Genomic DNA, 26,996 nt, shown 5'->3' with positions numbered 1-26,996 from the left:
AATTTTATTTTATCCTTTTTTTTTAAGAATAAAATAACACATGGTGAAATTTGAATTGGTAGAAAATTTGTGTTTCTATATTGTAATTATAAGTATCTTATGTAAGATTTAACTATAAGGGAAAAGGCTAGCTAAGCATGCCATACGTATACCGCCTCACATATTTAACCAATATTCTTGTGCTGTCTACATCTCGTATGGCTGACAGTCCCAGAAGACACTGACTATTACCCTATGAAGACGGAAGGACAATCTTGTGTATTAGGATGACGGTATCTAGCGTAGCTCGTACTCATAATTGTAACGGTCAATTTTAGTTTTCTGTTCAAATAAATTATTTGATGAAAAATCTGAAGTCTATATTTGATGTAAAAACTAGTGCTTTGATAGATCAAGATACCGACCAGTAAGCGGGGATAACATGAAAGTATTCTGTGAATAAATGGATGCCAAGTGTGTGTTATTTGGAGTGCCATTTTTTACAGAAACGAAGGTTATTGCAGAGAAAACAGGGCGAATGATGGGACCTTGGTTTGTCAGCCACACAACCAAGGCCTGGGTTTTCCGGACCTAGTCTAGAACCAGTCTGGTGCAGCCACATGGCTAGGTTTTCCAGCTGTCTGGGCCTGAGCCTAATGATTATTATTAGCTAGAATGAGAAATTGTTCCGAAGTTTATGTGCTCAATTCTTCTATAAAAAACCTAGACATTAACATAACATTGATTCAGTAAACTGTTTAATAAAGTGAGACTCCCCCCCCCGAAACTATATGCTTTAAATTAGCCAGAAGGAAACTAGGACAACATATATTACATTGTTGATAAACAAAATCCAAACGAGAACGCAAACGATGATTTCTTAGGACTTGAACGGAAAATCAAAACACGCTATAAACACGAATCTAGGCGCTGATACAATTAAACTTTCTTTGGGAGTGCGTATGATGAGAAAACGGATAATATAGCCGTTCGATCAAACCCAATTTAACCCCTGATTTCTCATTTGTTTTATTTTGGTCCCTTATACATGAAGTCAAAAATCCCAGATTGAAATGTTATTTTGGCTTGTTTTGTCTCGCGTGTACTGGAATTTGTTGTGTTTGAACTGGGGCTTGTATTAAAGAGCCTCTACCGCATATACTGAAGATGCCTACTGCATGTTTGACAAATTGTCTATAAGGATCAAAGGATAACCTTAAACTAAGAAAAATATCAGACCAAATAAATACTGTAAAAAGTATTACAATTATTAGATACGAGAGTATTGCAGACAAAATGGACCAAAAAAGGAAAAAGAAAAGAAGGCAGTTAAGGAAAGACCGAAGCCAATCTTAGTTATTTAATTACTTAATTCTATCATCTGATGTGGTATCATCACACGATTTGACCATCGAAGTTCCAGGATGGAGGCAAATTTGAAATGAATTGCGTGTGTAAGCCTGCCTCCCAACCCTCCAACTCGCGGCTCACCAGTCAGTACTTGCGTTATATGTAAGCTCATTTACCCCCCAAGGCACGATCCACCCTCAATTCCAGGATGTTTCCTTTTTAAGTCGGTTAATTATCTGTCTATATAAACCACTGCATATCAAGAGGAGGCTCTTCACTTCGAATCAACTGCTCCTATATACATACATACATAAACGCACATCATCTTGGGTATCAAAGAGGTGCTCGTGGTTTATATAGCCTGCCGTCGAAGCCAAGACTAATTCATTAGAGATCCTAGCGGAAACATTTCGGTAAGATAATATTTTATCTGCTTGCTATACGATTAATAATTCTTGTGTGTTTTTTTTTTAATAATTTTTTTATAAACTTCGCATTTAGTGAAATCAATTCAACGATGATTCTTGTTTTATTCAACGAGTGGTTTGATGGTTTCGCACTCTGCATCCCTGATTCCACCCCCGCTTCCCCCTTTCTTTTCCAGAGGATAACGTCTCCGAAAAAGGCATGCATGCCTGGTGTCTGGTGATCACAAGATGAATATCATGTCTTAGCATACTCTCAAATACACGTATACATACTCGCTCTCTTAATTCATAAACAATATCTTTGTCGTTGAATGGGTAGACCACGTACTTTTCTTTCTTTCTCCTCTTTTCAATTCAATCTGGAAACAATTTCTCTTATAAATATAGCTTAATTTCGGATAAAAACATAATATATTAATTATTTGGTCAGTTCTTCTCTTTTTGCGGTTGGGTCTATTGAATTTCACACAACAGTACTATAAGTGCTTATAATTTCCTGGGTAGGAACATTTCAGCATCTGAAAATGGTGTGGTTACATGTTTTATTACGTCCTTACCTGAGATTAACTGACCAAGTTTATTATTGTTTTGCTTCAACAGATATGGGATTAATTACCAAGATTAAACATTCCAGTCATAGCGAACATTTTCTGTTGTTGAAGCATCCACGAGAGCCTTATGAATGTGACGGATGCAAAGGACTGGGGCTTGGCCCATGCTACGAATGCGAGCACGAAGACTGCAGCTTCTATCTTCACGAGGAATGCGCAAAGGCTACTCCATCTGCCTCCCATCCATTTTCGAAGTACAGCTTGAGATTTCACTCCAGAGCCCCGCAAAAGGGTGAAAGATGCTGTGATGCTTGTGGACAAGATGTATTGGGGTTCGTGTACCAGTGCAAATATAAAAAGAATACACGCGATTACCATCCCAGCTGTTTAAAGCTCCAGCGTACCTTAACAGCTGATGATGGCACGAGGTTACACCTGAGGGAGAAGCTGCCATCGAAATGCTTAAACTGTGGAAGTAGGGAAACTTCGAACGGAATCGAAGGCTGGTCCTATGTTTCTTCCTGTGGTCAATATTGTTACCATGTAGCTTGTGTGAAGGACATGATATTGAAGAAATGGAAGATGGGTTATTTCCTTCAAGATGGCAAAGTGAATGAGACGGATAATTACCTAGCACTTCAAAGTGCCATCCCAAGTAGAGAACTAGAACTCCCAAGCGGGAAAAGTTCAAGCAAGGCCAAGAAAATATGGAGAAAGGCAAAGAAAGCTATCATGCTTATTATTTCTGCTTTGTTTGGAGATCCCACGACTCTGATTTCAGTTCTTGTTCAACAGTTGCTCTCCGATTAAAGCGTAATACAGGCCTCATCGATGATTTCTCTTTCGTTTATGGCTAGATTCTTGTAATTAATGTTTGTTTGAGTACCAATACTATCTATGTATCTTTTTTTTTCGTGAATATTGTTTCTCTGTGTATAGGTTTGTCCTGTAGATTGTGTTTCTCAGGCGGATCTGAAAATTAATATTGTAATTAAGTATCCATGTAAGATTTTAGAAAATAAACGTTTAATTATTAATGTAGTTAAATCAAATAATACTCCACTCTTTGAAAATTTTAATTCAAATCAATCTTGATTGCACGCCGTTCATGAGAGAATCGATAGTACTCCTGCTTAAAATTATTAATATCATCATGTATTTGCGGTGCACAAGAGACCTGCAAATCAATAATCAAGCTTATTATTATATATAATTTGTTCATCAAGTGTTTCCCTGCAATATTAAAAGAATATTATAGTGATTTTCCTTGGAATTTCTTGCTTTCCAAATAGGGGTATGATTAAGTAACATCGAATATTCCATCTGACATGGGTAGTCAGATGCACTGCATCAAGTCGCAACCGACTTCTTTTTTAATAAAAAATACAAAACTTATTAAACTAAAAAAAAAACTTCTACTTTAAGAAGATTCTTTTTGAAAAGTATAGATAGAAACGGGCATAAATGTCGTATTAAGTTGACTAAATCTCTCGATTAATATAAAAAATCATGTTAAGGGCTTGTACTCTAAAAATATATAATGAAAATTTTACTTAAAACTAAATATTTAGAATTTAGATTCAAAATATGAAAACTATTTTACAAGTGTACTAACAATTGATACACTCCTTTCGACCACCAATAAACAACGCTATTACTTGGATCTCTTACTTGGTATTTTCTTTTTACAAATAAGAGATTTGAAAAACTAATTTATTAGTAATTTGTGTGAAACATTTATTGAACAATAAAAGTCTATGAAAGAATAGAATAATACAATTATTAGATACAATAATAATTTTGTATTTTAAAAATATATTTTAAAAAATTAAATTTTTACTTTGTATTATTTTTTACTTCAAAGTAATATTTTTAAATATTTTTTAATATCAATCACATGACGTGACCATCCAAAATTCCTGGATGGAGGCAAATCAGCTTGAAATGAAATGCGTATGTAAGCCTGCGTCTCAACCCTCCAAAACTCGCGACTCACGAGTCAGTACTTGCTTCATATGTAAGCTAAGTTGAGAATCTTTGAATATGTTGGTTTGTAGGGCCATAATTTTCAACCATGAGGACACGTCTCTTGAAACATTACGAGAGCAACTGTGCGCTAATAGAGGAAACTTCCATCTCCCCTGATCATTTGAAATTCAGGTGGATGCCAGGTCCAGCAAGAACAAGACAAGCAAGGGAAGATAATAGCTGAGAAAAATGTGACTCCTCGTTTCATACAAGTGTAAATTGCAGAGAAAGTGCCGTTTTCTTTTTATAACTTCCTACTCGTATATTTGAAAGAAAAATGTCACCAAAGTTTCCTGTCGGTGCTATTGCTAAGAAACTGAGGAAGTGTTCAGATTTTCTTTGATTTTTTTATTATTTCTTTTTCTTTGGACAGAAGGGAAGATAATAGCTGAGATATTTATTTAGTGATTTTTTAAAAAAATATTTTTTTAAAAAATTAATTAAAATACTATATTATATATATATTTTTTAATTTTAATTTAACCCAGACTAATTGAGAACGAAACCCAACAACTAAATAGCCCATTGTAAGATTCGAGTGGTTAGAAGAACACCAGACTACAGCTTATCTAACTCAGCCCACATAACAAAAACTCGAAAACTCTATGGACCCGTGGAATCTTCGGTAGATCTAAGGCTGTGGAAACAAGATGAACTCTTTGGTGTTCTAATTCAATGGTCTAGTCTGTGGATGGGGAGTTTTGCTATGCTCTTTAATTTTCTAGAGTTTAAAAAAATCTATTAAATTTTTGAACATATTGATATAGGGACTGCATTTTTAAAATCATATTACAAAAGACTTAATCTTGATTAATGTGTAAATTCATTTCATCAATATTGAGCCAAGTTATCTTGTTGGTGCCAGTAGCTATATTTTTTTTTTTTCTTCTTAATAATTATGCAGATGTTATTTCTTTAAACAAACAAAAAGGAGAATGAAAGTTGGAAAATGGCAGAGCCATAAAAGTTCATCAAGAACACAGGAAACACCACATGTGTATGTGTATATTGAAAAATGAAAAAAAATATAAATTCAAGAGGCACCGGATTTGTCGTTTTTACTTTCCTTCGGTATATATTTTAACCCAAAACGAGTGCACGTGTAATATACAATATTTGTGCTGTCTAGTTTTCAAAAAATTTAATTTTTTTTTGTTATAATTTAATATGATTTATATGTTTTTGAATGGTTTTAATGTACTTATGTCAAAAATAATTTTTTAAAAATAAAAAAAATCATTAATATATATTTTAACATAAAAAAATTATTTAAAAAACAACTGCTTTGTTAAATATACTCTACATCTCGTATATGCTGAAGTCGCAGAAGACACTGACTTACCCATGAAGACGGAAGGGCACGACTTGTGTATTATTGGATGATGGTATCTAGCGTAGCTCGTATTCCTAATTGTAACAGTCAATTTTATTTTTTTATTCAAATAAATTATTTGATGGAAAATCTGAAGTCTATATTTTTTGTAATAGCTAGCGCTTTGATAGATCAAGATACCGACCAGTAAGCGGGGATAACATGAAAGTATTCTGTGAATAAATGGATGCCAAGTGGGTGTTATTTCGAGTGCCATTTTTCACAGAGCCGAAGGTTATATCGGAGAAAACAGGGCGAATGATGGGCTTGGTTTTCAGCCACACAACCAAGGCTGGGTTTCCGGACCTAGTCTAGACCCAGTCTGGTGCAGCCACACATGGCTAGGTTTTCCAGCTGTCTGGGCATGAGCCTAATAATTATTAGTAGCTAAAATGACAAATTGTTCCGAAGTTTATGTGCTCAATTCTTCTATAAAAAAACTAGACATTAACATAACATTGATTCAATAAACTATTTAATAAAGTGAGACTCTCCCCCCGAAACTATATGCTTTAAATTAGCCCGAAGAAAACTAGGACAACATATATTACATTGTTGATAAACAAAATCCAAACGAGAACGCGAACGATGATTTCTTAGGACTTGAACGGAAAATCAAAACACGCTATAAACACGAATCTAGACGTTGATACAATTAAACTTTCTTTGGGAGTGCGTATGATGAGAAAACGGATAATATAGCCGTGCACACAAATCCGAGGAGGAGGCGACTAGCGGATGCATAACCTTTGTTGACAAACTTATCACCTCCTAGCCCTGCAAATTGTGTCTTCAGGTCTTTTGTCGCTCCAAATGCCGCAGCAGCGCCCGTGGCTAGCATGTATGATACAACCTGCCCAACACAAAACAAAAGTGTCCAGCCATCATCCGGGAAAAAAAAAATCCAACTAAGGCTTGATTATTTCAGGTGTCAGGCCAGATCTAGTCCTGAGGCTTGATTCCACCGGCAGGATTATCTCTCATCAGATTTTAGAGGCTAGTCTGGGCTGCGACTTAATGAACAAATAAACGGGCCAGTATTGGTTTAGGAGAATCAGCTTTTTTTTTTTTTTCAACGTCACCTTGTTGATTTTATATGACAACTGCAAACATTTCGGTAAGATATGTAAGGTGTCAGTACTTGCGTTATATGTAAGCTAATTTGCCCCCCAAGGCACGGCTTCCCAGTGCTTGATATTTATCTCTGTATTTCTTAGTTGATTATATGTTAGGTCCATGTCCATGTCCATGTCCACGGGAATACGCGAGCAACTTCTCAGTAGCTACGATCCACCCTCAATTCCAGGAAGTTTCCTTTTTAAGTCGGTTAATTACCTGTATATAATAAACCACTGGATCAGAACTCTTCACTTCGAATCAAAAGCCAAACTGCTCCTATATTCATAAATACATAAACGCACATCATCTTGGGTATCAAAGAGGTGCTCGTGGTTTATAAAGCCTGCCGTCGAAGCCAAGACTAATTCATTAGAGATCCTAGCGGAAACATTTCGGTAAGATAATATTTTATCTGCTTGCTATTTATTTATTACGATTAATAATTCTTGTGTGTTTTTTTAATATATTTTTATAAACTTCGCATTTAGTGAAATCAATTCAAGGATGATTCTTGTTTTATACAACGAGTGGTTTGATGGTTTCGCACTCTGCATCCCTGATTCCACCCCAGCTTCCCCCTTTCTTTTTCCCGACGATAACATCTCGTGTCTGGTGATCACAAGATGAATATCATGTCTCAGCATACTCTCAAATACACGTATACAGACTCGCTCTCTTAATTCATAAACAATATCTTTGTCGTTGAATGGGTAGACCACGTACTTTTCTTTCTTTCTCCTCTTTTCAATTCAATCTGGAAACAATTTCTCTTATAAATATAGCTTAATTTCGGATAAAAGCATAATATATTAATTATTTGGTCAGTTCTTCTCTTTTTGCGGTTGGGTCTATTGAATTTCACACAACAGTACTATACGTGTTTATAATTTTCCTGGGTAGGAACATTTCAGCATCTGAAAATGGTGTGGTTACATGTTTTATTACGCCCTTACTTGAGATTAACTGACCAAGTTTATTATTGTTTTGCTTCAACAGACATGGGATTAATTACCAAGATTAAACATTCCAGTCATAGCGAACATTTTCTGTTGTTGAAGCGTCCACGACAGCCTTATGAATGTGACGGATGCAAAGTACTGGGGTTTGGCCCATGCTACGAATGCGAGCACGAAGACTGCAACTTCTATCTTCACGAGGAATGCGCAAAGGCTACTCCATCTACCTCCCATCCATTTTCGAAGTGCAGCTTGAGATTTCACTCCAGAGCCCCGCAAAAGGGTGAAAGATGCTGTGATGCTTGTGGACAACATGTATTAGGGTTCGTGTACCAGTGCAAACATAAAAAGAACCCACACGATTACCATCCCAGCTGTTTAAAGCTCCAGCCTACCTTAACAGCTGATGATGGCACAAGGTTACACCTGAGGAAGAAGCTGTCATCGAAATGCTTAAACTGTGAAAGTAGGAAAACTTCGAACGGAATCAAAGGCTGGTCCTATGTTTCTTCCTGTGGTGGATATCGTTACCATGTAGCTTGTGTGAAGGACAGGGTCTTGAAGAAGTGGATGGAGGTTTATTTCCTTCAAGATGGCAAAGTGAATGAGACGGATAATTCCCTAGCACTTCAAAGTGCCATCCCAAGTAGAGAACTAGAACTCCCAAGTAGGAAAAGTTCAAGCAAGGCCAAGAAAACATGGATCAGAAAGGCAAAGAAAGCTATTATGCTTATTATTTCTGCTTTGTTTGGAGATCCTACGACTCTGATTGTAGTGGCTTTTCAACAGTTGCTCTCCGATTAAAGCGTAATACAGGCCTCATCGATGATTTTTCTTTCGTTTATAGCTGGATTCTTATAATTAATGTTTGTTTGAGTACCAATCCTATCTATGTATCTTTTTTTTTTTCGTGAATATTGTTTCTCTGTGTATAGGTTTGTCCTGTAGATTGTGTTTCTCAGACGGATCTGAAAATTAATATTGTAATTAAGTATCTATGTAAGATTTCAAGGAAAGGCTAGCTAAGCATGCCATGTATAATGTTTTCCAGTGGACATGTAACTATATATGTCAGATTCAAAATAACATTATTTTATTTTATTTTATCAACGTCACCTTGTTGATTTTATATGAAAACTGTAAACAATCTTGTGTTTCTTAAAAAGTAAATATTACAAGCTATTTGTCTATTCTAACATCTTTAAAAGCACCGGTAATTAACGTGGAATCCTAGAATAAATGGGTAGTGAAAAATCATACTCAAAACTCTCATATGAATAAATTAGAGTATGAATGTATGGGAGGACAATGGCCGGGCTAGGCCATATTATCAGAGGAGACTCCCCGACAATAATTTAATTCATATCCATCGTTTTTAGAGTTTTTCTATAATCTCCATCCATCCCTTTTCAAGTTAATTTAAACTTGAAAATCTTATAATAAAATTGAGAGATCGATCATGTTCTAAACGTTGTACCTTGTCACCATAGAAATCAAACAGAAGGTTGCCGTCATTAGTTGTCTGGGCGCCGTTTCCTTTGACAATATGATTTAAAGTGAGAGCAATTTGCAAAATTGTGTACGGTAATTCAAACATAATTGCCGCCAGCATGTATCTGCGATTTATAGAGAGTAAGAGATATTAAGAATCACTAAGAAATCGAGGGAAAAAAGCCAAGAGGAAGAGAACCTGTATGATTATGTATGATAGCATCAATGCTAGTACCTAGCTAGTTATGCACAAATTCAGATGATTCATGTAAAATGGGAAAACCTTCAGATGATTCACCTCTTTCTTTATTTCTGCTTGTTTCTCTATCAAAAAATACTACTTAGCAACCTGACTAGTGGGAAACAGTAGAGCTGCGTGTTGTCAGCCAAGCATCATAATTCTTGACGTCAAGGTGTTAGAAATCAATCGATAAGCATGCACGAAATTAAAATATGCATAAAACTCACCAGGCAAGTCTGCATGTACCCTCATGCTCTGTTTTGAGCTCTCTTCCATCACAAAACTCCCTTCTATATCTGCTACTAGGCACAAAACTTCTCTGCATTCACTCCTAGCAACCTCGCCTCGCACTGGACCCTCTCTCCAATCAGCAGAACCACAACTCAAGCTCTTTTTGATCAACAGCTTCACTCATGTACCTTTTTCGGACATTTTCGTCACTACCCATGCCTGCTTGCAGTCCCATTCCGCTGCCAATCTCATCACCTCAGCAACAATATCTTTACCCAACTAACAGTCCTTCTGATTGCTCCTCTCCTAAGCCTTCTCGTTCTACATCAACTTCTCCAGCCACAATTACCCACTCTTTGCACAGTTTTAGAGAAGCTGAGGGATCAGTTCTCATCCACTAAATCTTTTTAATATTCCAAATATCGGCAGTTGCCCATATGCATCTGCATTGCAATTTTTCCCATCCCTAGTATAGTATTGGAACGTAGAGCCATATAGTGACCCAATAAACCAAACATTCTTTTAATGATGAATGGTAAACATACGAGAGAGCAAAGAAAAGGGCCGTCCCACATTTCCAGCCATAATAGTTGTCGAGCACTTAACATTTCTTCTCACATATGTACAATGCTGTCAATCGAGAAACAAAAAATCATGAGGATGAGATTCAGAACAAAAGGGTAGGCGATTCTGAGTTTGAAGACCCAATACCCTCCGAATGAGTTGTGAGAATCAGGATTGCAATGATTATGTTGTTAGGATCAAGAAATCCATGTCAAACTTTCAGAAAAAAAAACGAAGATCACATCAGTTGGGCCCCTGAACTTTCAAGGGAGTGAATGAGATCACAACAAAAAATAAAAACAGATGGATTAAACAATCAAAGCACATGGCTGCCTGATGCTTGGATCATCTGCAACGCACTGTGAATAAAAGGGATAACTCTTTTGATGACATCTTTACCACAGCTAGAAACTACAATCACCTCCATTTTGGAGATCAAATGAAAGCGACCAAATTCATGTAAAGTCGTATAGAAAGCACAAACTTTAAATTTTAAACAGTTCTCTGCAAAATTCAGAGACAGCAGAAAAACATAAACTTCATGGGGAACTTCTAGACCAAAATCTCAAACAGATAGAGTAATGACAGTAGAAATCACATAGCCATAAAGAAAGCGAGTAGGATTGGGTTTGGGGAGAATGTGAACACTAAGGAAAAGCTTGCAGATAAACAACTTTCCAAAGTCATTAATTAATCATGGAAAGATACATTACATGTTCCACGAGATCAATAAATCGAAAACTACAAGAGCAATTCCACAACTCAACTAAAAAAATTGAACAAAATTCACTACGCAAGTTTGCAAATATCCTCATATTCAACAGCCTCGAGCACTCTCCCATCATAAATTCCCTTCTCAATCTGCCACCTTGGCACAAAAACTATCTCTGTATCCACTCCCAACAACCTGGCATTGGAACCTCTATACGCCCCATTCATTATTTTCACTAACCCCCAATCTGCTGGATCACGGTCTCGAGCTCTTCCTGATCGACCCTCAACTTATGCTTACTCTCAAGCATCTCAATTTCAGCAACATACTTATCAATCACTTTCCTCACTACCCCTTTCTGCTTATAATACCCTTTCTCTGCCAAAGCCTTACTCATTACCTTAACAACAATCCCTTCGAACAACCAATAATCCTTCTTGTTACTCCTTTCCTTCGCCTTCTCTTCCTCTTTCATCAACTCCTCCAATGTTGATTTCCCACTTTTACCTCCATTGCTACTTTCCTTACTCCTCCCATCTTCCTCTCCCTATCCTCAAACTTCCTCAAAAAACCAGTACTAGAACTAGAACTCTCCCCTCTATCTTTCCAAACATTATTACTCTTAAAAATCGTCTCTGAATCCCTATCAATATAAGTAATGAACCACCCTTTGGGCGTTTCATCAACTTTACACTTGCCAGTTCTCCCCAGATACTTGACAAATTCCGTCAACGTCGCCCACTGCGTCGAGTTCATATGAATATGATGCCTGTCATGAATATACTCATTATAAACCACGGTCGCCGCGACGCGAGAAAACCTATGGCTCCGTTTCATCATGTCAAGGAATTCGTTTTCGAATTCTTCAGAGTAGCCGTCGATGATTCTGTTAGGGTTTTGACCGAAGACTTGCATTTGCCGCTGGTGGCTCTCGCTCATACAGTGGCACTAATCCGTTCTCGTCTCGACATTGTTTCTGACACATTTGACAGTACCATCGGAGTTTTTGAAGACCTTTCGCTTTGATTCGATTCACGATTGCTTTCGGTGTGAGTAAATCGTTCTTACCCATTTTTTAGGGTTTGATAAATTGAATTGGAATTGGAATTCGAGAATTACCTGGAAATTTAATTAAAAAAATAATAAAACACAAATTAGTTTTTCTTCTAGAAGAACACAAAAATTAAAATTAAGCAATTTACCTCTAATCTAAAAGCGAGTAATATTGGGGGGCAAGGAAGAAGCAAGGCTGATAAAAAGAAACCGACCGGGCTTAGGATTTCGAGAACACGGAAGTCAACTCGCATACCTCCGCGTCTATTTAAAAAAGGCTAATTTGTCAAAAGATCCCTGACCGTTTGATCAAACCCAATTTAACCCCTGATTTCTCATTTGTTTTATTTTGGTCCCTTATACATGAGGTCAAAAATCCCAGATTGAAATGTTATTTTGGCTTGTTTTGTCTCGCGTGTACTGGAATTTGTTGTATTTGAAGTGGGGCTTGTATAAAAGATCCTCTACTGCATATACTGAAGATGCCTACTGCATGTTTGACAAATTGTCTATAAGGATCAAAGGATAACCTTAAACTAAGAAAAATATCAGACCAAATAAATACTGTAAAAAAAAAAAAATAGATTTAGTATTACAATTATAGATACGAGAGTATTGCAGACAAAATGGACCAAAAAAGGAAAAAGAAAAGAAGGCAGTTAAGGAAAGACCGAAGCCAATCTTAGTTATTTAATTACTTAATTCTATCATCTGATGTGGTATCATCACACGATTTGACCATCGAAGTTCCAGGATGGAGGCAAATTTGAAATGAATTGCGTGTGTAAGCCTGCCTCCCAACCCTCCTACTCGCGGCTCACCAGTCAGTACTTGCGTTATATGTAAGCTCATTTCATTGCTTGTTCAACAGTTGCTCTCCGATTAAAGCGTAATACAGTCCTCATCGATGATTTTTCTTTCGTTTACAGCTAGATTCTTATAATTAATTGTGTTCAATACTATCTATGTATCTTTTTTTTTCGTTAATATTGTTTCTCTGTGTATAGGTTTGTCCTGTAGATTGTGTTTCTCAGACGGATCTGAAAATTAATATTGTAATTAAGTATCCATGTAAGATTTTAGAAAATAAACGTTTAATTATTAATGTAGTTAATCAAATAATACTCCACTCTTTGAAAATTTAATCAAATCAATCTTGATTGCACGCCGTTCATGAGAGAATCGATAGTACTCCTGCTTAAAATTATTAATATCATCATGTATTTGCGGTGCACAAGAGACCTGCAAATCAATAATCAAGCTTATTATTATATAATTTGTTCATCAAGTGTTTCCCTGCAATATTAAAAGAATATTATAGTGATTTTCCTTGGAATTTCTTGCTTTCCAAATAGGGGTATGATTAAGTAACTATCGAATATTCCATCTGACATGGGTAGTAAGTATGCAATAACTGTCCATGCACGCATCAAGTCGCAACCGACTTCTTTTTTAATAAAAAATACAAAACTTATTAAACTAAAAAAAAAAAAAAAAACTTCTACTTTAAGAAGATTCTTTGAAAAGTATAGATAGAAACGGGCATACATGTCGTATTAAGTTGACTAAATCTCTCGATTAATATAAAAAATCATGTTGAGGGCTTGTACTCTAAAAATATATAATGAAAATTTTACTTAAAACTAAATATTTAGAATTTAGATTCAAAATATGAAAACTATTTTACAAGTGTACTAACAATTGATACACTCCCTTTCGACCACCAATAAACAACGCTATTACTTAGATCTCTTACTTGGTTTTTCTTTTTACAAATAAGAGATTTGAAACTAATTTATTAGTAATTTGTGTGGAACATTTATTGAACAAGTAAGTCTATGAAAGAATAGAATAATACAATTATTAGATACAATAATAACTTTTATATTTTAAAAAATTAAATTTTTACTTTGTATTATTTTTTACTTCAAATTAATATTTTTTAATATCAATCATGTGACCATCCAAAATTCCTGGATGAGGCAAATCAGCTTGAAATGAAATGCGAATGTAAGCCTGCGTCTCAACCCTCCAACTCGCGGCTCACGAGTCAGTACTTGCTTCATATGTAAGCTAATTTACCCCCCAAGGCACGGCTTCCCTGTGATTGATATTTATAATTCAACATGGGCATCTTTTCGATACATACATTATCTCTGAATTTCCTTGTTGATTTTATGTTAGGTCCCTGTCCATGCCATGCCCATGCCCATGTCCATGTCCATGTCCATGTTAAGCATCATCGTTGCATTATCACCCAAATTTAAAAATAAAATAAAAATGGTTTCCTATATATATATATATTTCAATTATGACGACCGAAAGTTGAGAATCTTTGAATATGTTGGTTTGTAGGGCCATAATTTTCAACCATGAGGACACTTCTCTTGAAACATTACGAGAGCAACTATGCGCTAATAGAGGAAACTTCCATCTCCCCTGATTCGAAATTCAGGTGGATGCCAGGTCCAGCAAGAACAAGACAAGCAAGGGAAGATAATAACAATTGAAAAACGTGACTCCTCGTTTCATACAAGTGTAAATTGCAGAGAAAGTGCCGTTTTCTTTTTATACTTCCTACTCGTATATTTGAAAGAAAAATGTCACCAAATTTCCTGTCGGTGCTATTGCTAAGAAACTGAGGAAGTGTTCAGATTTTCTTTGATTTTTTTATTATTTCTTTTTCTTTGGACAGAAGGGAAGATAATAGCTGAGATATTTTATTAGTGATTTTTTTTAAAATATTTTTAAAAAAATTAATTAAAATACTATATATATATATATTTTTAATTTAATTTAACCCAGACTAATTGAGAACGAAACCCAACAACTAAATAGCTCATTGTAAGATTCGAGTGGTTAGAAGGACACCAGACTACAGCTTATCTAACTCAGCCCACATAATAAAAACTCGAAAACTCTATGGACCCGTGGAGTCTTCGGTAGATCTCAAGGCTGTGGAAACCAGATGAACTCTTTGGTGTTCTAATTCAATGGTCTATTCAGTGGATGAGGAGTTTTGCTATATTCTTTAATTTTTTAGAGTTTAAAAAAAATCTATTAAATTTGAACATATTGATATAGGGACTGCATTTTTAAAATCATATTACAAAAGAGTTAATCTTGATTAAAGTTTAAATTTATTTAAAAATATTTTTATCACTCGAAATCTTAATTCATATTGTAATTAATGAGTAGCATCGTTAATTATAAACCAAATCATTTTTTCCAATAAGAATCCACACACACACACACAGGTAGGCTCATGAAATTTACTAGTGGACTGTTTAAGGGTATTTTTAAATTTTATAATTTCATCAACATCGAGCCAAGTAAGCGGGGATAACATGAAAGTATCCTGTGAATAAATGGATGCCAAGTGTGTGTTATTTCGAGTGCCAATTTTTACAGAAACGAAGTTTATTGCAGAGAAAACAGGGCGAACGATGATTTCTTAGGACTTGAACGGAAAATCAAAACACGCTATAAACACGAATCTAGGAGCTGATACAATTAAACTTTCTTTGGGAGTGCGTGTGATGAGAAAACGGATGATATAGCCGTGCACACAAATCCGAGGAGGAGGAGACTAGCGGATGCATAACCTTTGTTGAAAAACTTATCACCTCCTAGCCCTGCAAATATTGGCTTCATGTCTTTTGTCGCTCCAAATGCCGCAGCAGCACCCGTGGCTAGTATGTATGATACAACCTGCCCAAACACAAAACAAAAGTGTCCAGTCATCATCCGGGAAAAAAAATCCAACTAAGAAATGTACATATCTAAAGAGAATTATTTCAGGTGTCAGGCCAGATCTAGTCCTGAGGCTTGATTCCGCCGGCAGGATTATCTCTCATAAGAATTTAGAGGCTAGTCTGGGCTGCGACTTCCAGGATCTTATGCACTAATAAACGGGCCAGTATTGGTTTAGGAGAATCAACTTTTATTTTATTTTATTTTATTTTATTTTATCAACGTTGATTTTATATGAAAACTGTAAACAATCTTGTGTTTCTCAAAAAGTAAACATTACAAGCAATTTGTCTATTCTAACATCTTTAAAAGCACGGGTAATTAACGTGGAATCCTAGAATAAATGGGTAGTGAAAAATCATACTCAAAATTCTCTTCTGAATAAATTAGAGTATGAATGTATGGGAGGACAACGGGCCGGGCTAGGCTATATTATCAGAGGAGACTCCCCGACAATCATTTAATTCATGTCCATCGTTTTTAGAGTTTTTCTATAATCTTCATCCATCCCTTTTCAAGTTAATTTAAACATGGAAACCTTCCAATAAAATCAAGAGATCGATCATGATCTAAACGTTGTACCTTGTCACCATAGAAATCAAATACAAGGTTACCGTCACCGCTTGTCTGGGCGCCGTTCCCTTTGACAATATGGTTTAAAGTGAGAGCAATTTGCAAAATCGTGTACGCTAATCCAAACGCAATTGCCGCCAGCATGTATCTGCGATTTATAGAGAGTAAGAGATATTAAGAATCACCAAGAAATCGAGGGGAAAAAAGCCAAGAGGAAGAGATCCTGTATGATTATGTATGATAGCATCTATGCCAGTACCTAGCTAGTTGTGCACAAATTCTAGCAAGGATCATGTATATATCCGATCACTTACCGATAAGAATACATATCCTTGAAGCGGACTTTAATCTCGACGATGCTTTCAGTATTGGTGGTCAAGATGACAAGTGATACCATAAGGAAAGCAAAAGTGAGGACCCTAACAAATAGAGCGGTCATTCGAGAAGCCATGGATGGTGGTGGGGGGGCCATGATCTCTCGTTTGCTGCAAAATTAATGCTAGCTATAGTATTAATTTCAGTCTTTAGCCAATGAAGAAGATGGTGCAATCGATGCTCAACATTCATCTCGATTTATAACCAAGTTGATAGAGGATAGAGCCACTGCAAGGCCACGATTCCATCGTTTACTTCGACTTTTGCCTGACCTAGTATACCCAGCTGGTCAACGAACCCAAGTAGTCAACACAAACATGAGTTTACTTGCACGCGGAATTCGGAATGTATATAGCTGGCATCGTAACATGCTTGGTTCAATGACCCCAAACAAAACGTAGAAAAGAATCTATTAGCCTAGAAAAAACTCAGTTAAAAATTTATTAATATTTTTTTATTTTTTTAAATGATATCATTTTTTAGTTTTTTATATATATATATAAAAAAATTGAGTTAGCTCAATAACTTTTAACTGTACAATTGTTCAAGTCAATTTTAAATTCTCGTAGGAAGAATGATCTTGAACTTAACCTACAACATGCGGATTAATTAAAACAATATCTAAATTGATCACTTTTTTTTTTGGTTGGTTTATAACGGTGCAAACTTTCATTTCCAACCGAATGTCATGTGATCACTTCTAAGTATTGTCAACTATCTCTAGTAATTTGGGTGTAGGTTTATGCAATAAAATCTGGTTTCATGCGTGCTCGTCCGATATCAAAGCTAAGGTTGTGGGCTGTCACCACATCAGAATCGCGTGCTATCAGTATAAGGTTAATTAAAATATATATAGATTAAGCACAAGTTGTCTTGATGTCTTCTCGTTTTAGAATTTACCTCTTAGCTTAGAATCGCTTGCAAACATTTTGGCGCTCAGTTCTGTACTTATTCCCGTCTGTTCTGATGGATTAATCTGGTTAAAATTTAGTTATAATCTGTTAATTATTTTTTTATTTTTTACTAAATAAAGTCATTTTGATTTATAAAAAAAAATTGAAGTAGATCTAAACAAAACCCGATAACCCAATTAAAACTTAATTAACCATTAAACCAGGTTTAAAAATACTAGTAGAAATTATGGTTGTTATATACAATTCAGCAAATAACTAAAACATCCAACTAATTTAAGTTATCAGTCTGACATTTTTTTTGTCTTAATGTTAATATGACCGAGTTATCCAAAACATTAAAAAACTTGACTAAAAAAATATAATATAAATTTTAGTACCGAGTTAACCACGGGATAAGTTTAACATATGACATGAACAAATATAATGTGGTAGATGTTTTATATTCTATTCAAGCCATAGCTTCACTGTCGACCTGGGCCCTTCCTGGCTAAACGATGGACTATTTGGTATTACATCTTCAACAACCACTAGTCATTTCAAGTTTTCAACTCTTTATTTGTTTTTCATGGCTAGGTTTTCCAGCTGTCTGGGCCTGAGCCTAATGATTATTATTAGCTAGAATGACAGATTGTTCCAAAGTTTATGTGCTCAATTCTTCTATAAAAAACCTAGACATTAACATAACATTGATTCAGTAAACTGTTTAACAAAGTGAGACTCTCCCCCCGAAACTACATGCTTTAAATTAGCCGGAAGGAAACTAGGACAACATATATTACATTGTTGATAAACAAAATCCAAACGAGAACGCTAACGATGATTTCTTAGGACTTGAACGGAAAATCAAAACATGCTATAAACACGAATCCAGGCGTTGATACAATTAAACTTTCTTTGGGAGTGCGTATGATGAGAAAACGGATGATATAGCCGTGCACACAAATCCGAGGAGGAGGAGACTAGCGGATGCATAACCTTTGTTGAAAAACTTATCACCTCCTAGCCCTGCAAACTGTGGTTTCATGTCTTTTGTCGCTCCAAATGCCGCAGCAGCCCCCGTGGCTAGTATGTATGATACAACCTGCCCAAACACAAAACAAAAGTGTCCAGTCATCATCCGGGAAAAAAAAATCCAACTAAGAAATGTGCATATCAAAAGAGAATTATTTCAGGTGTCAGGCCAGATCTAGTCCTGAGACTTGATTTTGCCGGCAGGATTATCTCTCATCAGAATTTAGAGGCTAGTCTGGGCTGTGACCTCCAGGATCTTATGCACTAATAAACGGGCGAGTATTGGTTTAGGAAAATCAACTTTTATTTTATTTTATTTTATTTTATTTTATCCAAGTCACCTTGTTGATTTTATATGAAAACTGTAAACAATCTTGTGTTTCTCAAAAAGTAAATATTACAAGCAATTTGTCTATTCTAACATCTTTAAAAGCACGGGTAATTAACGTGGAATCCTAGAGCAAATGGGTAGTGAAAAATCATACTCAAAATTCTCTTCTGAATAAATTAGATTATGAATGTATGGGAGGAGAACGGCCGGGCTAGGCCATATTATCAGAGGAGACTCCCCGACAATCATTTATTTCATATTTGTCGTTTTTAGAGTTTTTCTATAATCTCCATCCATCCTTTTTCAAGTTAATTTAAACATGGAAACCTTCCAATAAAATCGAGAGATCGATCATGATCTAAACGTTGTACCTTGTCACCATAGAAATCAAACACAAGTTTGTCGTCACCGCTTGTCTGGGCGCCGTTCCCCTTGACAATATGGTTTAAAGTGAGAGCGATTTGCAAAATCGTGTATGCTAATCCAAACGCAGCTGCCGCCAGCATGTATCTGCGATTTATAAAGAGTAAGAGATATTAAAAATCACTAAGAAATCGAGAGGAAAAAAGCCAAGAGGAAGAGATCCTGTATGATTATGGATGATAGCATCAATGCTAGTACCTAGCTAGTTATGCACAAAATTGCAAGGCAAATTCTAGCAAGGATCATGTATATATCCGATCACTTACCGATAAGAATACATATCCTTGAAGCGGACTTTAATCTCGCCGATTCCTGTTTCCAAGGTGTCAGTATTGGTGGTCAAGATGACAAGTGATACCATAAGGAAAGCAAAAGTGAGGACCCTCAAAAATAGAGCGGTCATTCGAGGAGCCATGGATGGTGGTGGGGGGGCCATGATCTCTCGTTTACTGCAAAATTAATGCTAGCTATAGTATTAATTTCAGTCTTTAGCCAATGAAGAAGATGGTGCAATCGATGCTCAACATTCATCTCGATTTATAACCAAGTTGATAGAGGCTAGAGCCACTACAAGGCCATGATTCCATCGTTTACTTTGACTTTTGCCTCACCTAGTATACCCAGCTGGTCAACGAACCCAAGTAGTCAACACAAACATGAGTTTACTTGCACGCGGAATTCGGAATGTATAAGCCGGCATCGTAACGCGCTTGGTTCAATGACCCCAAACAAAACGTAGAAAAGAATCTCTTAGCCTAGAAAAAAACACAGTTAAAATTTATTAATATATATTTTTTATTTTTTTAAATGATATCATTTTTTAGTCTTTTTATAAAATAAAAAAAATCGAGTTAGCTCAATAACTTTTAACTGTACAATTGTTCAAATCAATTTTAAATTCCCGTAGGAATAATGATCTTGAACTTAACCTACAACATGCGGATTAATTAAAACAATATCTAAATTGATCACTTTTTTTTTTTTTGGTTGGTTTATAACGGTGCAAACTTTCATTTCCAACCGAATGTCATGTGATCACGTCTAAGTATTGTCAGCTATCTCTAGTAATTTGGGTGTAGGTTTTATACTATAAAGTCTGGTTTCATGCGTGTTCGTCCGATATCAAAGCAAAGGTTGTCGGCTGTGATCACCACATCAGAATCGCGTTCTATCAGTATAAGGTTAATTAAAATATATATAGATTAGGCACAAGTTGTCTTGATGTCTTGTCGTTTTAGAATTTACCTCTTAACTTAGAATCGCTTGCAAATATTTTGGGCGCTCAGTTTTGTACTTAATCCCGTCGATAACATAATTATAGATAAATTATTAATGAAAATATCAATAAAAAAATTTATCAGTAAAATTGTTAAATCTAAGTAATGCTCAAAACTGTACAAGATATTGCTCTTGAGAGATGAGCCGTCCACTTGTTGTTTACCATGGGTTGCTGGTCTGGCCTGAAGCAAACATGGGAAAGAAAAGCCTTTTTTCACGCCGTTCTTTTTCTTGACAAATTAGCGACGATATGTATCATTTAAAAATAAGCGATGATTTCTTGGGGTATTACTATCTACGCTTCAACCAGGAATTAGATATCATAGTTTCTCAGCATGTTGACCTGGGATTCTGTTGTTTTTAAGGTTAAAACCAAGTGGAGTTTATAAACAATAAGGATAATTAAAAATTTGACTGATCTAAATAAATTGATCTGAGAAGACCCGGTCAAAAACCGGCTACAACTCATTAACTATTTTTTTATTTTTTTATCAAAACAAAATTATTTTGATTTATAAAAAAAATTAAAATTGATCTAGTTAAAAAAACAGTGACCCGATCAAAACCTAATTGAACATCAAATTTAAAAACACCAGTAGAAATTATAGTTGTTATATACAATTCAACAAATAACTAAAAAATCCAAGTAATTTGAGTTATCGGTCTGAGATTTTTTTTTGTCTTAATGTTAATGCAAACTCGAGTTATCCAAAACATTAAAAACTTGACTAAAAAAACTAATTAATTTGTTTTAAGTCAATATGTTTTATCTGGTTCAATAAACAATATAATATAAATTTTAGTGCCGAGTTAAGCACGTGATAAGTTTAACATATGACATGAACAAATAAATTGTGGTAGATGTTTTATATTCTATTCAAGCATAACTTCACTGTCGCCCTGGCCCTTCCTTGCTAAACGATGGGCCGTTTGGTATTTCTTCTTTAATAACCAGTAGCCATTTTCAAGTTTTCAACCCTCTATAAATTAGGAGTTATAGCTCATGTTTTAAGTTTATTTTTTAAAAATTATTAATGTAAGTATTTTAAATTTTTAAAATTAATAAAAATTTATATGGTTATTAACTTTAAAAACTGTAGATTTAGTTGAGGTGCACGCAAATTAATCTGGATACTCACGTTAATAATAATAAAAAAAGAGTTTTCAACTCTCTAATTGCATGATACATAAATTGTATAAAAAAAATATGCGGTCCCATTGGTCTCTCATACATGCATGTACCATCATGTGTATTTCGTCTTATTTTTTATGAGGGCGTTCCGGTTTAATCAGGATTTATGACAACAATGAAACTCGAACTTGGAATTTCAACCCCCCTTCAGTAAAAACTACCTCCCGTCTATAAATTTAATAGTAAGAAGTGTTGTTTTGGAGCATATTTATAGTTTATTATTAATTAATAAATGTTTTTATTATTTATTTAATGATTAAGTTTGTCACTTTCAGCGGAGCATAAAACTTCCCACCATCGTTTTTCTTGTAAGAAAAAAAGGGGGCCCGATTAAAGGAGATCCATATGCACCCATCAAATTCAGACTTTTTTTGTTCGTTCCAAAACAAAACCCAGTTTGGTGGGCTGAATTGGGCCTGAACGGCATGGTTAATTTTCTCTCATGACTTGAGTGCCCTCTCCGGTCACTCCCACGCAATCTTGAGCAATTGCTTTAGCTCCGTGAACCCGTTAGATCAGCCTTCGTTCTGTTCCATGGAAACTTAAGATTCTCCACGAACAGTCGTCCAATTGATAGGATAGGATGGGTCAAAAGCAGATGATAGAACAGAAAACGTGAGAGAATTTTAGCTTCTCCGAGTTGCTTAGGGTGCTGCCATTTGCACCTTTTATCTCGAAGAATGTGATGAGCTTCGGTGCAATCTAAAGCCAGCCTCATATTGATTAAACAGGCCTTCTCTTTAGCATGGAACCAGTGTCTTTTGCCTGTCAAATATGATTTTAGGACCACTTTTCTGTATCCCCACAACCTCACTACGGTAATTTTAAGCTTCTAGCCAGGACTCCTCCCCATTGATCTTGCGCCGGTTAAACTTTTTTCGATTCACGGGGACCCACTCACCCAAGATTCCCATGATGCACACCACTAGTCCATGTCATGATATCCAAATGGGCCTACTAGTTGGAACCTAACCGAGTGCAATTCACCTAAATGCTTGATCATACTGAAAAAAATGAAAAGAAAAAAAAATTCACACCCAAACATATGTAAAAACGATCTCAACATATATAGGGAGGCAATAAAAATAGACCAAATAAAATGTAAATATATCTTATAATTAAGAGAATAACCTACGAATTTAATAACTTAGATTGAATGACAATAACCCCTTTTATTGATTTCTTCTTGTTTTTATTTCCGTGTATAAGATTTCTTTCAGTTTTCTTTTTATTATCAGGCAGCCTGCTCTTTTCGAATCTGATTTGCAAATACAATTCTCTCTTTGAATAAAACTTTAATGTCTTCAGGTCTAGGAAATTAGCCCTTTATATATATAAAAGTTTTGAAATTCTATCTTGTTGATTTTTTCTTATCTTCAATTCTACATGTAAGATTTTATTTCATCCTTTTGTTTATTTATTACTATCAAAGCCTGGTATTTTCAGATATAATTTTCGGATATGATTCTCTAATATTCGAATGAGAGTTTTGTAAATGTTATTTGATATTTTATTTTGTTATTTAAATGAGATTGATGTCCATTGACAATGTTGGGGGAGACTAAAATCTTTCATTAATGGAGCGTGGTAATGCAATTCTTTTCTCCATTGATCTATATGGTAGAAAGAGATTTGTCTACGTTCATGATTTGAAAGAAACATGCCAATTTTTTTATATAAAAAAGAAATTGTTTTGAAAGTTCATAAATCTGTATTTTTCTTTCGTGAAAAGATAAAAAATTGCCTTGAAAGACATTTATGATTCATCAAATCTATGAAGAATTTTAACATATTTTTTATAACAAGGTTAATCAAGGGAGTAATTCACTTTTTATAAACGTGATATTAATATATATATTTTTTAAATCATAACAACAACATCAACATATAAACTGAACAAGTCATTTTCTTGTAGCTCAAATCAACAACCTTTGCTATTAGTATACTAATTGCGGTTGAAGAGTTGAAGAGTGAAGATCCATACTTTAATTTCAAGTAACATTAACTTTGGTCGGAAGTATCATTTACATTGACATTAAGACGACTTTAAGGACAACTGACATGACATGGCTGTAGCTAATAGTCAAAACAGGGAAGGTCTCGTTGAAAAAAAAGGTTATGTCTGTCGATTGCCCTATATCATTATCAATTAATCATGTAATCACCTCAATCAAAGGTAGAAATTTGATGAGTAATAGCACCAATAAAGCTCATAAATCCTCTCAAAGTTGTTATAACTCTCATAACTATCGAGTCTCGACACGCGAGAACCGAGAGAGAATGGCGCTTGACCCGTTCCCATTTTTTCTTTTTTCCGCCACCAATTCTGGCAACGAGTATAGCTCAAGAGTTGGGCTAGATTACAGAGGCGATCGCGTTTCTTTTTTCTTTCTCAAATCCAAAAAAAAATAGTGCAAGATGATGATATATCCAGACTACTTTTAGGACTAAAGTGAGTGGCACGTCGACGTGATGTGAATTTAAACAGAGGCAAATAATCAAGTAATTAAGACCCCAATGTTGTAGCCACATAAGAAAGAGTCACGGAGTTATATCAGCCAGGGAGTGCTCTGACCGACCTCTTTAATGGCAATACACTTTCTTAGCAAGTTCTTTTGAACCAATGCTTTTTAGGAACAGACAATATTTACACATAATATATCCACAATTTTGCCTGTCAATTAATTACCAGAGACGACAACACTTGATCTGATCTTTTGAGAGGGATAATGACAACGACCAAAACCATATAATTGGCTTCTCATTGGTGTAATCCTCGGTCAAACCTTGTGGGCAAAAAAAGCATCCCCATGCACTACAAATAACTACAGTGTAAGATGTTTTGCTTGATTAGCAGCATCGAATTTTCATATAATCTAGCCCTAAGGTCCACAATCACTTGTCAGCTAGCTAGGATAGGCATGAATGGGAATTCTATGCAAGAGCTTTCAGTAAAGCCAAGACACACATGCATTATAACTTAAGCATTAAGATAGTTAATTAATTATGAGTATCCATATAAAAAAAAGCTAAATATCTGGTGGCTGAATATCTTCGAAGAAAAAACTTGAGCCATCCTTCCTCATAAAGGCCTGGACTCTAATATGTAAATGAGACATGATATATATATAGCAATGGTCCTCCATATATAACATCTCTGAACATTGCCTTATTAGTATAATGTTGTGCAAGTGCTGCTTAATCTAATATCTTTCACCTATTCGTTTTTCTTTTCTACACCAGTCCAAGATTAAGAAAAAAAAGATAACCACCAATTAATCTTAATCATTTTTATTTTAAAACTACCTTGCTAGCATTTTTTTTTAGTATTTAAAATTAGTTTCGACTCTTACAGCTTGTAATCCTAGAATTAGTATAGAATCTTTCCGTTACATGCGGATAAACATAGATTCAAACAAAAAAAAATCTGTATTATTTAATTATTTTTCACCTAATTGAAATATTGAATTCGTGAAGCACTTGACAACTTAGGGAATACGCCACCAAGAAAAGGAAACATTTGATGGTGGAGTTTCTTTAAGCTTGGCTGTAACGATCCTGGATTTCTTAATTTTTTGAATCTTATAACCAACTGAATACTATTTAATTTGTAATTATAAGCATAATTAAATAAAAGCAGTATTACCTCTTAAAAGAATAATAAAATGACAAAGGGACGTGTTTTTTGTATAATGGTGTGCATATACTTAGTGATATTAATTATTGGTTTTTTACTTATATATGCTTCTAAATGGGATTCTCCTTTTTTGTGTTTGCCCTCCGAGCATAATATCCGGCCAGCACAATTTCAAAGGGCATTTGGGATTTTTTTGCGGGCATGTTCTCCTATACTAGTGAAGATAATTACAGATCATGAGGGTTTAGTTAAGTGTAAGAAACAAAAATGTGTATGCATTGAGGGGGAAAAAAAAAAAATGAGTCCTTGTTCGGGAGATTGGTCAACTATGTGGTTCTATATCTATGTGTGTTTTCTCTCCATATGAAGACATGTATGCTTGCATAATTATTGCAGGATGCAATATATATATATATATATATATTATATATATATATATATATTATATATATATAGTACAATCATTACAAAGCTGTGTTTGAATGAAAATTAGTGCTTCTCCACGCAAAATTTCCAATAACTTTTATGTGGTAGATGATGTAAGGGAGAGCAAAGAGTCCCAATGAGATCTTTAGCCCCGAACACGAACAAAACTATGTCAATTAGGCCAAGATTAAAAATAAGATGAATAAGAAATATATAAGATACACTTGTGCCTACGGCACGTGCCTCAATTAATCACTAAACCATGTCTCGTCTTTGTAATTAACTTTCATTCCTAGCTAGCTTCCCCACTCCATGGTTTCATAAGTTTACGACACAGTACTGCTGCTGGTATTGGTCAATGACGTAGGTGCGCATAAACATACTAAATAAGAGATAGGCATGTGGTCTTTTTTTCCTCGATTGTTGACGTGCCGGTGCTGCCTCTTGCTAATCATAAGTTCACGAATCGAATCAGCAGACAAAACTCAAGAACAAATGATGCAATATTCATCAGAGATTGTTTCTCAGTCAAAATCCACTTCGAAATATCCACCTTTTCATTCTTCTACTCATTGGAGATACTGTTTTTAATTTCTCTCGAGGAAAAACCAAACTTCGGAGAAAATCTTGGAGGAATGTTTGATTTTTCACATAAATTAACTTTTTTTTGATTCAATGATCAGAGTTTCCGGGAAATCTAAACAAAAGTAGCTTAATTTCTGTTAAAATAATAAATAAAAATGACTAATTATTTTTTATTTTTATCAAAAAACCATCTCAACCTAATATTTTAAGTTATTAGGTAAGGTCCTATGATATGATTTATATTATTCTCTAGCACACTCTCTCAAGTTAAAGTCCTTTGAACTTGAAAACTTGCACAAAGTGTATATTACTTTATGTTTATTTTTTTTTATCAAATAAATAGGGATGATGAGATTTGAACTCGTAACCGCTTGGTTATTAATGCTCTGATACCATGTCAAATAATCATCTCAACCCAATAAA

General features: G+C 35.0%; 2 protein-coding genes, 1 long non-coding RNA gene and 1 pseudogene across 3 annotated transcripts; 1 reads left to right on the top strand and 3 right to left on the bottom strand.

The window, feature by feature from the left end:
* The first annotated feature begins 6,825 nt into the window (after window positions 1-6,825).
* On the top strand, window positions 6,826-8,893 carry LOC118049823 (uncharacterized). Its single transcript, XR_012170939.1, has 2 exons — window positions 6,826-7,222; window positions 7,824-8,893. It is a non-coding gene; the product is annotated as an uncharacterized lncRNA (long non-coding RNA).
* A 2,058-nt stretch (window positions 8,894-10,951) lies between these two features.
* Window positions 10,952-12,324, bottom strand: LOC118049824 (KIN17-like protein; annotated as a pseudogene).
* A 3,264-nt stretch (window positions 12,325-15,588) lies between these two features.
* LOC118049822 (CASP-like protein 4D1) lies at window positions 15,589-16,873 on the bottom strand. Its single transcript, XM_035059937.2, has 3 exons — window positions 16,716-16,873; window positions 16,411-16,549; window positions 15,589-15,786 (listed from the first exon to the last, which is right to left on the bottom strand). Exons 1-3 carry the CDS (start codon window positions 16,871-16,873, stop codon window positions 15,589-15,591), a joined length of 495 nt encoding a protein of 164 aa, XP_034915828.1.
* Window positions 16,874-18,380: 1,507 nt separating this feature from the next.
* Window positions 18,381-20,007, bottom strand: LOC118049827 (CASP-like protein 4D1). Its single transcript, XM_035059941.2, has 3 exons — window positions 19,722-20,007; window positions 19,404-19,542; window positions 18,381-18,771 (listed from the first exon to the last, which is right to left on the bottom strand). The coding sequence occupies exons 1-3, from the start codon at window positions 19,889-19,891 to the stop codon at window positions 18,574-18,576; spliced, it is 507 nt and encodes a 168-aa protein (XP_034915832.2). The 5' UTR covers window positions 19,892-20,007; the 3' UTR covers window positions 18,381-18,573.
* Window positions 20,008-26,996: the final 6,989 nt, after the last annotated feature.

Source organism: Populus alba, chromosome 10, assembly GCF_005239225.2.
Source record: "Populus alba chromosome 10, ASM523922v2, whole genome shotgun sequence".
In the NCBI taxonomy this organism is placed as follows: domain Eukaryota; kingdom Viridiplantae; phylum Streptophyta; class Magnoliopsida; order Malpighiales; family Salicaceae; genus Populus; species Populus alba.
This window is presented reverse-complemented; position numbering and strand designations above follow the sequence as displayed.